We start from the raw sequence: 14,914 nt of genomic DNA, 5'->3' as shown, positions 1-14,914 counted from the left end.
ACGCACTATCTCAGTAAATATATTTCTATTAGCATTGATATCCCCCCCCTCTAATTTTACTTTTCTGCTATTTTCAAGATTTCTGAAAATATCTATAAAATACTAGTTATTCAATCAGATTAAACACTTTCTGCTGAAAAATTTTCAAATTATGCTTGTTTTTTTAACTTGAAACTGGTTATTGGCGAAGTTGACTTTTTTGAAAATTTATAATTATTCCATTTGAGATTAATCATATGTTTTTATGATAGATTAAAATTCAAGTTCTGTAAATAAGTAAATCAAATGTCATAAAAACTGGTGTTAAAATTAAATGATTCTGACATAAAGGCACCATTTCTCAAAATTAAAATATTGCTCATGTTTAAATAAAACATTTTTCAAGCAGGCAACTTTTCTCTTAATGAGTGTAATTTAACAATGAAAATGCCACATTTTATGAAATTTCTATGCTTAGCCTAAAATGGGTTAAAGAAAAAGAAAAGAATGATTTTATAAAACGTTTGGCCTAAAATGGGTTAAAGAAAAAGATCATGTAAAATTTTTTTTTTTTTCGCGATTTAGTTGTCAGAATTAAAATGATGGAAAATATGTAAAAAGTTGACATCCCTCAAAACACCACAAAAGAGAAATCATCTTTATTTCGCAATTATAAACAGGGAATGATTGCAATTTAAAGGCAAAAAAAAAATTGATAAAAACATAAAAGGAGTGGAATGAGCAACATAAAATTATATTGCAATTCTTAATGAGGTAGAGCTCTTTCAGATAATTTAATAACTGATTTTAATTGTTAAAAAATAAACATTTAATAAGCTGCCAAAACACAACCAAAAGAAAAAAAAAAGAAAATAAAATTAAGTGAACTATATTAAGTATCTTGATAAATACTAAAAACTAGTTTAAAACTTAACACAAGTCAAAACATTGCAAACAAAATTAATGAATAGTTACCATAAAAAAAAGGAGTTTACAACAAAATCTTCTTTGGTAAGTGAAATAGTTGAACAATTTGGCATACAAGCCAAGGTTTCAACATTATTATATACATTGATGTAAAAATACAAAATTTTTTATTTCTGTGCTAAGGATAGCATGGATAAACTCGAACTTCCATAACAAATGATTGTATAATGTGGGATAAAAGACAATTACTTCACGATTAATAAGTACAAATTTGTCACATATTTATAATTATTAATACGATGACAATCAAGTTATTATTAACTATCATGATATTTTTAACAGATTAGTCAGAGAACCAGCTCATTTAAAAATAAATTAAAACTTATATTCTAAAAAAATATATAAATATAGTCAAAAGGCAAATGCTTAATATTAGGAGAGAAATATCAAAGTTTGTTTGAGAAACCTTTTATATAGTTTAAAAGCAACATAATCAGATCTTGAACAGTGAATACAGTGGCTTAAGTTGTTCTGCAGCCTATGAAAATATTACTAGAGCCTATCATTTTCCTTAGTTCATACAGACACTCAATAAAACTTTTCCTAAAATTTTTTTTAAAGTTTAAATTGAGAACAAACAATATTTCTCCTCTTTTTTTAAAAATATTTCCATTGAAACTCAACAGTAAATAAAATTTTGCTTTTAAAAGCTTCACACTTATAGTTCACTAGACAACACTGTTAACTTACCAACAAATTAAAAAGGGAAAAAGTCTGAAGAAAACTATATGTAAAAGAAAAAATTTCACTTAACAATAATACTGATAATTCACTACTATGCAGGAAAGAATAAAACTGGATGTGACTAAAAATATTCATGCCATGGCACTTTGTAAAGCCAGAAATTAGGAAAGTTCTTTGTTAAAAGGAGAAAAAACAGCTAAGCAAAATTATACTATTAGGAAAGGGTAATTAAAAGCTTTAAAATGATTGCACTAAAAACAAAGCAGAAAAATAAAAAATCATCTTTACTAGAAAAAAAAAGAGAAACATATTTGCTAAAAACCAATTTAAAAGGGTGATAATTTCATATTACAGTACAGAATCTCTTATCCGGAAACCAGAATACTGAAAAGCCGGCACGAAATTAGATACATTTTCCTGCCATTTAAAAATTTTTTTTTTATCCTTTAAAGATTTCAAAATCCTCTCTTTTTTAAAAGATGTTTACCATCATTTTAGAAATAATCATCAGTTCCCTACACCGCCAAACGAAGTAAAAGTTTTTTAAAATTATTCTAATTATACAGGGTGCGTAGCCAAATCTTTGAATCAAAAATAAGCACTTTTTAAAAACTTTTCAAGCACTTTACAAAAATTTTCAAGCACTCAAAAAATTCATATTCAATCAATGATATTATTGAAAAACAAAAACTTTTTATAAACAGTTTTAGCGTTAAAAAAAAAAAAAAAAGAAAGAAACGGGTGTAAATCGAAACAATTAGTACTTTCCCACATCACGGAGTGAATTCAACTTGACCCTGAACTCAGAGCAAAAGTACCCTTACCCCCTACGTCAAAAAAAGTGTAAGAAGTAAAATAAAATAAACAAGAAAAAAATTAAAATAAATTAAAAAGAAAAACATTTCATAAGGATCTGATATTCTATATCCGAATTGGAGCTTGGAGCACTCGGGTTTCGGTTTCAAGTGTGCGCGCATGCGCAAGTCATAACGTGGGTACGACATGAAGCCCGGCTGAATGATTACGTAGCAAACTCCCCATTTTTCGTGAAATGCATGGGATCTACCAGATATCATTGAAGGGAGAAAAAAAATAATTCGAAAGAAAAAAGCACTTTTTAAAAACGCCAGCTGAAAAAAGCACCTTTAAAAGCTTTTAAAAACGAAATCCCCAAAAAAGCACCTTTAAGTACTTTTTACAAACGTTACGCACCCTGTTATATATATATATATTTTTTCAGTTGAGTTAGACAATAAAAAAAAACTGTTTTTTGTAACGATTCAGAAAACCAGAAAAATCAGCTATCAGAATAGCGATGGTCCCGCTTGTTCTGGATAATCCGTTCTCTACTGTATATGTTTTAAAATTTATTAAGAAAAAAACGGGAAATAAATTATATATTCCTTAAAATGCAATTACCGCTGAATAAAAATTTTCAAAAAATACTTATAAAATGTTTTAATTTAAAACCCAATCATGAACATTAAAATAAGAAAATACTCGCAACTTCATGCAGTGACAAGCTATATGCAGATTTTCATAGGCCACGGTTATAAAAACTTGTAATCCTGATACAAAGAAAACTTTGAAAACACAAAATTTAAAAACTAATAGGGAAATTGGCACCCATGTTAAACACACTTTGTAAAATCCTAAAAAGGATGGGGAGAAGGGAGAAAAATGCTTGCACAGATTGGAAGAGAACAGTCTTAGTGTGATACGAATCACAAAGGCAAAGGTAGATGCTGTAATTCAAGCATTTTTTTTTCTATTTGTTTAAGGCATGAAATTCAGACTGGCAAAGAGTTCAACAATTGTTTTTAACAAGTGGCCCCAATCTTTAAAGATATCACAGGAAAAATGTTACATAGCTTATCTTTGGCTTTTTTTTTCGTTTTTTTTTTCTTCTGAAAATTTTATGTCTTGTTTAAACAAATAAACAGTTGCTATATCTTAACATAGCATAAAAATAGGCAATAGCAAACAATGGAAGAAGTTGATGACTATTTTGACTAGGGCCAGTTATAGGACATTTCAAAATAACTTAACATTTTACTGTGTTTTTTAGCATAACAATGCTTTTTACAAAACAGTGCACATCTAGAAAGCTATGGTATATTTCAACTTGATGCTTAACTATTTTTATTACTAGTTAAAAATTTCCTTGTTATTGAAATTATAAAGGAATTGAAAACAGATAAAAATTATAAGTTACATCTCCCTCTTCTATGCAAGCTGCTTTAAAATTAACTGCATGATTACAGAATTACATCCTTTGAAACAATGCAGTTAGAAAACTCACTATAATCAAACTCCTGAATAGCAGTATCTTATCGCCAATTTACGAAAACGATTATTGCAGTCGAAAAATTTATTTTAATGGGACCTTTAGTAAAATGGTTGAATAACATCAAATACAACAACTTGCGTAATGAGAATCCTTTAAATACCGATACTCGGAATTTGCATGTAGCGATAGATGTAAAGACGATAATCTTTACTAGCAAGAATAACAGAGCCATCATCCATGAGGGCTACATCAAAACATTGAGCATGTTTGACTTTACTCTCTGAAGCGCTAACCAGCTGACCATCTTGAGTAAATACTGTTATGTTAAAATTGTTGTGATTGTCAGCCACGAGTATTTCTCCATGGGTATTAATGCAGACGCCAATAGGATAATTCGTTAAACCTTCACCCCCAATCTGTCTAAGAAAATGACCTTCATAATCAAATACTTTAACGCAATGAGCTCTATTGTCGCTAATAAATATCTCTTGCTTGTCATTTACCACAACACCATTAGGAAACTCCAAGTGCTTTGAACATCCAAATTTATGCATGACATTTCCTTCTTGATCAAATATTATAACTCTCATAACTTTACACTCAGCAACAATGATAAGCCCTTTGGCGTCAACAGTTACGCCTCTAGGATGTTGAAGAATATTTGCGCCAAATTTTCTAACGAATTGACCATACTGATTATAAATCTGAATTTGGTGTGTGGGACTTCTCTCTGTAACAATAATATCCCCAGAATTCTTTACTACAGCAACTCTATTTGGATATAGCAGTTGACCATCACGCTTTCCACATTCCCCAAATTGAAATTTGAATCTGCCTTCCTTATCGAAAATTTGAATTCGGTGATTGTTGGTATCGGCAACAATAATATCATTCTGTGCATTAACTGCCACTCCACTTGGCTCTGTGAATTGTCCTTCCATAACACCAAATTCCCCAAATTTGCAGTGATAAATCATCTTTTGCCGTTTTATTTGAGACTTCACAGGATACATTCCAGGAGAAATGTACTTGTTTGCCAAATCCATAGTCGGGCCATTGACCGTTAAAGAAAAATCATGGGTTCCATTTTGTAAGATATCTGTAGAGCCACTAGACCATTTTTCATAAGGTGTGATATCACTCAGGCTATGAGTAAAAGGACCTAAACTAGTAGTGGAACCAAACTTTTTTGCAGGGATTGGATCAAAAATATGCCCGTTTTGATAGGAGCAATCAATATTAACAGAGTTGACAGTACTATTTGGTCTTGCAATAGGCTGAGGCAAATGATTTCTTGGTGATGAATCAATTGAGTCATGCTTGATATAACCAAAAGTATTTCGTACAGCTGCCTCAATAGCTTGGAAGTTGGATATGAATTCAAGATTGACTTCATGAACAGGATCAGGCATCAACCCTACAGTATACTGCAATTTTGAATCAATAAGCCCTTTGAAGGTCAAAATTTCTGTCATACTCGAGTACTTAGTAATTCTGTCGACAAACGAAATAACTTTATCGATATTTTCGACAATTTCTTGAGTGCTATTAGAAAGCAAATGCAATCCCACCTTCTTTGTGTTATAAATATCTTCAAGTTGCTTCAAGATTTCAGTTTTACGCTCAGTCAACATATTACAATAAAAGTTATAAGCTTCAGTAACCTCACCTTTAGCTTTTTGAAGCTGCATATCTAAACGAGATTCAAAAGTGTTGACCATCTTGCCTATATATCTGTATTCTTGAGCCTTTTCTCTACATTTCTCTGTAAGCTCCGATATAAGTTGGATTTGCTTTGGACCAATATCCGATATATTATCAAAATCGTGAGAGCCTTTCAAGTGATCAATTAGTGCACATTCTTGACAAATGAGCTCATTGCAAGTTTTACAAAAAAATCTTAACATTTCATTCTCATGACGGGGACAACAAACCATCTTCTCGCTGATCATGTCATCACAACCATGTGGGTTTAGGAATCTGACTTCATGACCTTCAAAACAATGCATGTATCGATGGGCTGTGACACAATTAGAGCATAAAAAATTATTACAATCAACGCATCTTGCAACGGCATTAGATTCCTTATTTTTACAGCCAGTGCAAGGTAGCGGTGAATTCGAATTTGTGGAAGATCCACCAACTAAATTAGAGACAGCGTAATCGGTGTGAAGACCTGCAACTCCTTGAATAGGCAAAGCACAATCTCTTTTACATTTAGGACAAGTAATGTTTTCAGGACTGTCTTGAACTCTTTCTAGACATTGTTGACAGAAGGTATGAAGGCAGATCAAAACTTTTGGATCTTTGAAAGTCTCACGGCAAATGCTACATTTTGTACTAGGAGGCTCATATGGCATTTGATCATCCAAAGAATCTAAGACAGGAGAGCCAAATAATGAAGTATCTGGCAATGATGATGGGGGTGAAATCATGTTTAATTTCAAACTCATTTTCATAAGTAAAAGATGAAATCTGGAATGAAAAGATAAAGCTTAATTTTAGACACAAGTTTTGCTTTAAAATTTTAAGAAGGAAAAAAAAAACATTACAATAAAGTTTTTACATATTTTTAATTTTAAACAACATCCATATTTCTAGCAAAATTCTTGAAAGATTTTTTTTTTCTTTATGGGAGTGTTGCTTTTCTCCTGTACAAAAAAACATTAAAATGTTTAAGAGTAATTTTCAAAATTAAAATAAAAAAGTAAGAATAATTTAACACCCTCTCTCTCAAGACAACAGATTCTGTTATATATTCATATAAAGTTCACATTGTGAAACAATACCAAGCCTTAATATAAAATAAAATAAATAAATAAAAATAAGCCAATTGATTAGTTTATGGAACATAAAAGGTTGAATACTTCAACTTCAAAAAATGGATATAAATAATGTAATTTTCCAAATTTAATGTTAGATTATTTAAATATACACTTACTTTTAAAATTTTAATTAATGTAGAAAAACTACTTTTATTGAAATTTATACTTCATTACATTTTTTAAATTGAGTTACTTGATTGAAACAGTTCAAAATCTAATACAGTATATATTATCAATCTCAAAGTTGAAGGGAAACGATAAAAAAAATTCGAGATAAGTTCAGAACCAGATTTATTCTGAAAAATAATTATAAAAAAAGAAAAGAAAAAAAAATCTCAAATAGTATTCTAAAATGTAGAGTCATTGACGATCAGATTAAGTATTAATAAAGATATTTGACAATAGGACTAAATGCAGCAATGATAATTTTATTTTTAAAAGCAACACAAATGTAATTAGGCATTAAATATAAAAGAATTCATTTATAATTAACTTACATTAATAGAGTTTATTAAAAAAAAGTACAATCATGGCTTGACTATATTGTTTCTGAAATTGTTCATCAATAATTTATTTTTAATCCAAAAAATAGCTGTCTAGTCATTGCTTTCCATGTTCTCACAGCATTTCATGAAATGTTTTAATATGTAGGCATTCTTTCATGGGACACAGCAAGGTTGAGAGGTGGTTTGCAGTGGTTTTTTGGAAAAAATTCATTATTTACTTCAAAAAGTATTAAACATAATAAGATTTTGACAAAAAACTCCTTGACATAGGAATTTAAATTAATATTAGGCGAAAATGTAAATTTAAGGGGTAAGTCTTTTTTTTTTTACATAACAAGTTTTCGAGATACTATGAGTATAATATATATATAAATCAATAAATATATTTTTGGTAAATAGCAATGCAATTGCTTAGTCCATAGCAAAACGAAAAATTACTATTATTTCGTTTTTAACTGTACATACAGTCTTCCTATTTAGACAACCACACAAAACTGTATTCCTATATGGTGTAAAATTTTTTATTATTCTTATGAAAATCATTTTAGAACTATAATAATTTTTTCACTTTCAAAACAGAATGCTTCCACTGACAAAAAAGCAATTTGATTTAACAAAAATTATTTAATCACTTTTTTTTCTACTGTGCACATTAATAGTGAAATATTTTTATTTCCTTTTGTAAGATAGAAGATAGACATGCCCTTATATTCTTCTTTTAGGTGGTAAGAAAAAGTTTGTTAAGCATAGAATATTTATAAAATTGTCAATTGTAAATACATTCAATATTAATGAACAAGGAAACTACATGAAAGTAAGCAAGATACTTTTAATATTGATTTATAATTCAACTTTTTTTTTCTTCAATTTTAACTATAATATTCAGTTTTAAGCAATTAAATTTTTTGCTATGAAACTGCACAAATCTTCTATTTTTCTATTAAATTAATAATTTCCTTATCTATTCTAATTTCTCTCCAAAATATCCTTATGTTCGGTAATTAAGTAAATGAAAATATGTAATAATGCAGAAGTGATACTCATTAAAATCACAAGATACTATTTTATGAATTTGTTTGTGACCTTGTAGTAATTACTGAAATATTTATTAATACTATACTAAAATAAAAATTAAATTTGATTAAGTCAAATACAAGGAAGAATAAGAGGAATATGTTGCGATGCCGACTAACCTCACTTTCCATCAGTATTAACAAACAAATCAATTTGTCATCAAATTAACAAATCAAAAGACATTCAGAAATTCCAAAATGACAATCGGTTTACTTTGTCTACTTTACTACAGATGATTTAATTACATAGTTTTACATTTAAGTAAATAAAGATGCTTTCAGAATAACCTCAAACATTTATTAACATTAAAAGTACTCAAAGTTAATTCAAGATTTCATAAAATATTTTTTACTGAATTTAAAATGATTTTTTGAATTCCAATTATCTTTCTTAATTAACTCTGATGAGTCTAAGTTATTAAATTCTTTGTAAACAGCCTCTTATAATAGACAAATTACTCATTTCTTAAATAATTGTTATACAATACACAGACGTAATCAATTAATCTGACTATTTTTCTGGATCAAAAACTAATCTCTTTCAAGAAGTTCAGAGGCTGAGGAAGAAAAAAAAACCCTGGCGATGTAGAATTTTAAAAGATGAAGTTGCACAGAGGAAAAATTATTAAGACATGTTTATCTGATAAATGAAGTCACTTTGCTTAAAAATAAGAAATAAAGTAGATATTCAATGATTGTGTGATATCTGTAAATTAAATAATTTCCTAAACCTTTGCAGTTTATGGGATCCAGCCCATAATACTAATCAAAGAGCTCAAAATTTCTGAATGTGTTAAAATTGGAAGGAAAAAAAAAAAAAAAAAAAAAAAAAAAAAAAAAAAAAAAAAAANAAATAAAAAAAAAATTTCACAAATATTTTTGTTTGAAACATTGGTAGCATTTAGTACAGGTAATTTTCAAAACCTATTATTAATTGCTCGAATTGTAAAATATTAGTTTACTACTTTACTTTGTTGACATAAAGTAAAATACAGCAGATTTATTTCGAACATATCAGAATCAATCATTAATTAATTAATAGATTATAAGGTTAGAACAATATCTATTAAAATCCCTAACAAATTTACTTCCTAATATAAAAGGTTTGATTTCCTTCAAATAAATAATATTTGTAATAAATTACATTATAAATATTATTTCAAATAAATAATTATGATTATCATTTATTTATTTCAGGGTTGGGGTTTTGGACGTCCTAAACTGGTTTTGGACAGGACACGTGGGTTTTACTGTCTTAAACTGGGTAAAACTGTCCTAAACTGGGTTAAACTGTCTTAAAGTGTCCAAAACCTTGAACTTTGGTAAAAGGTAAAAATTCTATAGGTGTAACCATTGTACACATAATAATTACATGTATCAATAAATATTTGATATTTTTTATACAATTTACTATAACTTATTAAAAGAAAATAATATAATATAATAGGAAAAGGTTTATAATTTTTGAAGCTCCACAATTCATTGAACAACAAAAGTGAATACCTAATCCTTTAAATATAAATATGCTTTTAATACTGATAAATAATATTTTTGCATAAGGATAAATATGGCAATATTAAAAAATAATAATTTTTCTTAAAAAAAATACTAAATTTGTTCAAAAATTAACCTTTTATTTTTCACAATATTTTTTTAAAAAAATGTTATAATTTCTGCATCACAGGATGATAAAAAAGAAATCTTTTTTAAAAAAAATTGTTTTTAAATATAAATATATTAGTTTAAATTGAAAATACAAAATAACTGAAAAATGTATTAACAGTTTTGAAGGGCATAACATCAGTTTCAGTTACTGACACTGGTGATGTATCACCACTATGCTAAAAGAATTGAACATGAATGAAATAAAAGTATTCTTGAATAGTACTATAGATAAATAAACCTGTTTATGACGAACCAAGCACTTAGTCCCTAATATTTTAACCTGTATGGCAAGGCCAAACTTCAGTTATGTACTATTGAATGAGAGGACCAATTGAACTTGATTACTGATTAATCTTCCTTTGTTTAAATTGAAGAGTCAAACAATATTAATAAAACATTATACTTTTAAAAACAAATATTCTCTAGTATATTTAATTATCAATATGTTATTAGTTCTATGTTTATTTTACCTCTTAGATATTGTTCAGATAAAATTGTGACATAATTTGATAAAAGGGTTTTGGACAGGACGGTTTAAACCGTGGATTAATCCATTCTGTCCTAAACCTTGCCAACCCTGATTTATTTACACTTTGTTCTCTACTAATATCAATGTAACATACTTGTTAGGGTGACCTGGGGTAATTCCTGATCAAAAAATGCAAACATCCATTTTGTGAAAAACCTATTCAAGATAGAATTTTAATATTTACTGGAAGTTTGAGGCTATATGAGATGAGTGCTATGCTGCCTTCTTTTTTTTGAAAATCTAATTAGAATTTAAAAGATTTTAAATTTTTCGTGATCAGGAATTACCCCTTCTCTTGATCATTTCTGGGGTAATTCCTGATCACCAGTTTTTATGGTAAAGGGGCTGTTTAAAAATTATTATACAATGGCAATTAACAAATAAGACATCAAGATCAAACAAATAAAAAAAAGGAAATGTTTAAGCAGCTAATAAAAAAGATTTATTTTTGCATCGTGCCATGCATTTTAGGCAAGCAGCCTACTCATTCTCATGTTCTGCTGGAATATAAGAAAGAGTTCCCACATGGGTTACATTTGCTGGATTTTTTAATAAGGTATGTCAACAGCTCTGACGCTGAAATTTTAATTTTCAATCATTAAAAGAAATTCACTAATTTTGCTTTCTAGAAGCTTAGTATCCTTTTTAGGCTTATAATTTCTCACCCTATTTATTAGGCTAATTTATAAACCTAAAAATTATTCTAACAATGTGTACACATAAAATTAAGATAGAAGCAAGGTAAGACAAACTAGTAATGGTGCAAATCAGAACACATGTCTTGTATACTGTTAAACACAAATTTTGTGATAACAGTTAAAATATATTTTATAGTTGTTCCACTTAATAAATATGAACTGATATTTGATTTCGGTTTTAAGAAAAGACAATTACCTATTTATTAGCTATTTTTTATACTATTTATAAGAAATGACAATGATCAGGAATTACCCAGTGATCAATTATTCTCCCATCTGTAGGGGGCAACATTTGATATAGTTTCCTATAATCAATTATAATGTTTACAGTAAATGTGAAACAATTAAACGAAAGCTTATACTATTTTTATATAAAAGAAAAAGAAAGTAGCACAAAATATTTATTATTAAGAGAAGGGGGAGATCTTTGCAGAAATGTGCACATTTTGAAACCTATCTTTGAAATGGAAAATACAGAAAGCAGTTTAAAAGATACTTATTTTGTTAGATTAAAGAAAAAACTATTATTAAGTAAATATAGTTATACTTTAGTAAAGTGTACAAGCATTCTTGTCCAGGTCTCAAATTTTAAAAAAAATATTTTTTAAAAAATAAAACTTAAGTGATCATTATTTACCCCAGAAACGGAGTGATCGTGAATTACCCCGGGTCTCCCTAATCAGAGTTGGCAAATTTTAGGACAGAATGGAATAATCCACGTTTTCAACCAGGGTTTAATCCGTTTTGTTCAAAACCCCTTCGTCCAAAACCCTTTAACTCAAATTATATCATAATTTAGTGAAAAATTGTTAATTTTTGATCAAGAAACAAAATGAAGACAATTTTTTGTTTTATTAAAAAAGTTTATTATTTTTAATATTGCATTATTTATCCTTACCCGAAAACATAATTGAACAGTATTAAAAGCATATACATTCATATTTAAAGGACAAGGTATTCACTTTTGTTGTTCAATGAATTGTGGAGCGTCGAAAGTTATAAATCTTTTCTTGTTATATTATCTTCTTTTATTTAATAAGTTTAAGCAAATTTCGTAAAAAGCACATATAGAATTTTTACCTTTTACCAGTGTTCAAGTTTCAGGACACTTTAAGACATTTTTAGTCAGTTCAGGACAACTTAGGACAGTAAAACCCACTTGTCCTGTCCAAAACCAGTTTAGGACATCCAAAACTTCAACCCTGTGTCAAATTAATCAAAGTGACTTGGAACCATATCATCAGGTATCCTTGTCTCAAATTATTATAAAACAAACACTGATAGCGTATTGTATATTCTGTTACCAAAACCATGCATGTTTATCAAACATGATAAACCAGAATAGTAAGAAGTAGCTTATAAGGATGTAAAAAGAAATTATAAAACCACCAAAATATTTATTACCACTTTCTTACTATTAGCCATACCTAATCAAATAAAACACATCATTACTGAAATCACTTTCTTTTGTTGCGCTATCAACAATCTCGTCCTTTTTTAATATACATCTTTAATGCATAAAATACTGTAACATAAAATGAAATATAAAATGTTCTTAAGCACTGAATGTAAAAGGTCAGTAAGATATTTTTTAAAAGTACATGAATTTATCTAAAAGACACATTACTTCCTAACATAAAAGGTTTCATTTCTTTTATCTAATTAATATTTGTAATATACTACATTATATATATTGTTTTAAATAAATAATGATTATCATTATTTATTTACACCTTGTTCTCGACTAATATCAATGTAATGTACTTATTAAATTAATCAAAGTGACTTGAAGCCATATCACCTGGTATCCTTGTCTTACATATATTATTTTTAATAAAACATTGATAGTGCATTGTAGATTCTGTTATCAAAACCATGCATGTTTATCAAACAAGATAAACCAAAAAGATGAATATAACAGAATCAAAAAAAATAGCTTATAAGGATGTGAAAAAAAATAATCATAAAAGCACCAAAATATTTATTACCACTTTCATACTATTAGCCATACTTTATCAACCAAAACGCATTACTGAAATCACTTTCTGTTGTTGCGCTATCAATAGTTGCATCATTTTTTGATATACATCTTTAATACAAAAATATATATATAAAAAAATGTTTTTAATGACTGAATGAAAAAGGTCAGCTAAGAATATTCAAGGCATTATACTAAAATGAAAAAACACTAGATTATTCGAAATTCTTTAAAAAAAAAAATCAAGATATTTAGACGATATGTATGGTAAATAAAAGCAAAATTGGAGAAATAAAAATTGCTTTTAAATTAAAGTTAGGAAGCAATGTCTTATTAGGCGGGGTGTCATTAAACCCTAATCTGATTTTTATGGCGTAATAGAATGCCCGCTCAAGCAAAAATGACAGTTACTGCACGTGTAATAATAATTATAACTCGATTAAACACAGCATTTAAGAACATATGTTTATCTAAAAATCCCGAAAATAAAAATCGGAAATTAATCCCGAAAATACAAATAATAAAATGATACAGTAAGCAATATTCAGCCTCATCTATCTATCGCATCTGTAAAGATAATTTGAAAAAGACAAAGAAAATTCAAACAGTAAATTCTTAAGACGCATATCATAATATTACCTCTTATATTAAAATCAATTTCTAAAACTTCATAACTTGATAAAATCGCAGAAGTGGAATGCGCTCTCGATTGTTGTCATCAAATGCCCAAATAAAAGAAAAACCAATCAGTCGGGATCATTGTTCTTTGTGAATACAGTATGGCAGAGAAGCTAACCAAGCTTAAGACCGGAAGAAAAATGATTGGATAAACAGAAAAACTGGTTTTTGCGGATGTGTATTGTTGCCATTTTATGTCATAAATGAAGTGGAGGTGTTCATTCTTGTTTCTGAACCTTTAGAGATTGAGTAGCCATCTAGTGGATATTTTGTGCAACTATGAGAAAGGTTTTAGTAGTTAGTCAGTAGTCAGGTTTACAATACTTTATCTGTGTTTGATTAGTTTAAATTGATTCATATTTTAGACTGCTTCGTTTTTATTTATTTGATTATTCTTTAAATCTTATTTAAGCAAACAGTTGTTAAATTTTCTATAAAAAAATTTCATGTAGGCTTAAAATTATTTAAGAAAAAGCGAGGCAGAACGGAGAACTTAATTTCAAATATATTTCAAAAAAACTAAATAATTAATTAAAGAGCTACAAATGATACTAAAAAAAACTCTATAGTTTCATATTCTTAAAAATACCATGATATTTTAGGAAAACAAAAAAAGTATATTTTTTTAGAATAAAATAAAAATAAATTAATTAAAAAACATTATAAAAGAAGGGTAAGAAAAGAAAGGAAGTTTTATTAAAAATGATATTTTTTTTACCTTGTCCTCAACCAAGTATGGGGTAGAACGTGTGCTGGTGATAAGGAAAACAAATTAAATATAACACATAAGACTACGGAAAGGCAGAAACTAATATCATTTTAAAAAAAGTATAAAGATTACAATTTTTTTATGAAAAACAAAATGTACGAATGCTTTTATTTTAGACAAACACAATTATTTTTTATGCATAGAAACAAAATCGTTTTACTCACAAAGAATTTGAAACGGGTTGCATTATAGGGTGCTCTGGAAAATTGTTATTTAGTAACACAAGCTTGATGTTGTTGTAATTGTAGTTCAT

General features: G+C 28.0%; 1 protein-coding gene across 1 annotated transcript; it reads right to left on the bottom strand.

Moving 5' to 3' along the window:
• Window positions 1-3,557: 3,557 nt before the first annotated feature.
• LOC107445823 (protein brain tumor) lies at window positions 3,558-14,093 on the bottom strand. Its single transcript, XM_016060311.4, has 2 exons — window positions 13,854-14,093; window positions 3,558-6,415 (listed from the first exon to the last, which is right to left on the bottom strand). The coding sequence occupies exon 2, from the start codon at window positions 6,397-6,399 to the stop codon at window positions 4,093-4,095; it is 2,307 nt and encodes a 768-aa protein (XP_015915797.2). The 5' UTR covers window positions 6,400-6,415; window positions 13,854-14,093; the 3' UTR covers window positions 3,558-4,092.
• Between the last annotated feature and the right edge of the window lie 821 nt (window positions 14,094-14,914).

The sequence above is a fragment of the Parasteatoda tepidariorum genome, chromosome 9 (genome assembly GCF_043381705.1).
Source record: "Parasteatoda tepidariorum isolate YZ-2023 chromosome 9, CAS_Ptep_4.0, whole genome shotgun sequence".
NCBI lineage: Eukaryota > Metazoa > Arthropoda > Arachnida > Araneae > Theridiidae > Parasteatoda > Parasteatoda tepidariorum.
Note: the sequence above shows the minus strand (reverse complement) of the source record. Positions and strands in the feature narration are given on the sequence as shown.

What these genes read in the sequence shown, in the direction of transcription:
- LOC107445823 (XM_016060311.4), bottom strand. Translation starts at nt 6,399, where the DNA reads ATGAAAATGAGTTTGAAATTAAACATGATTTCACCCCCATCATCATTG.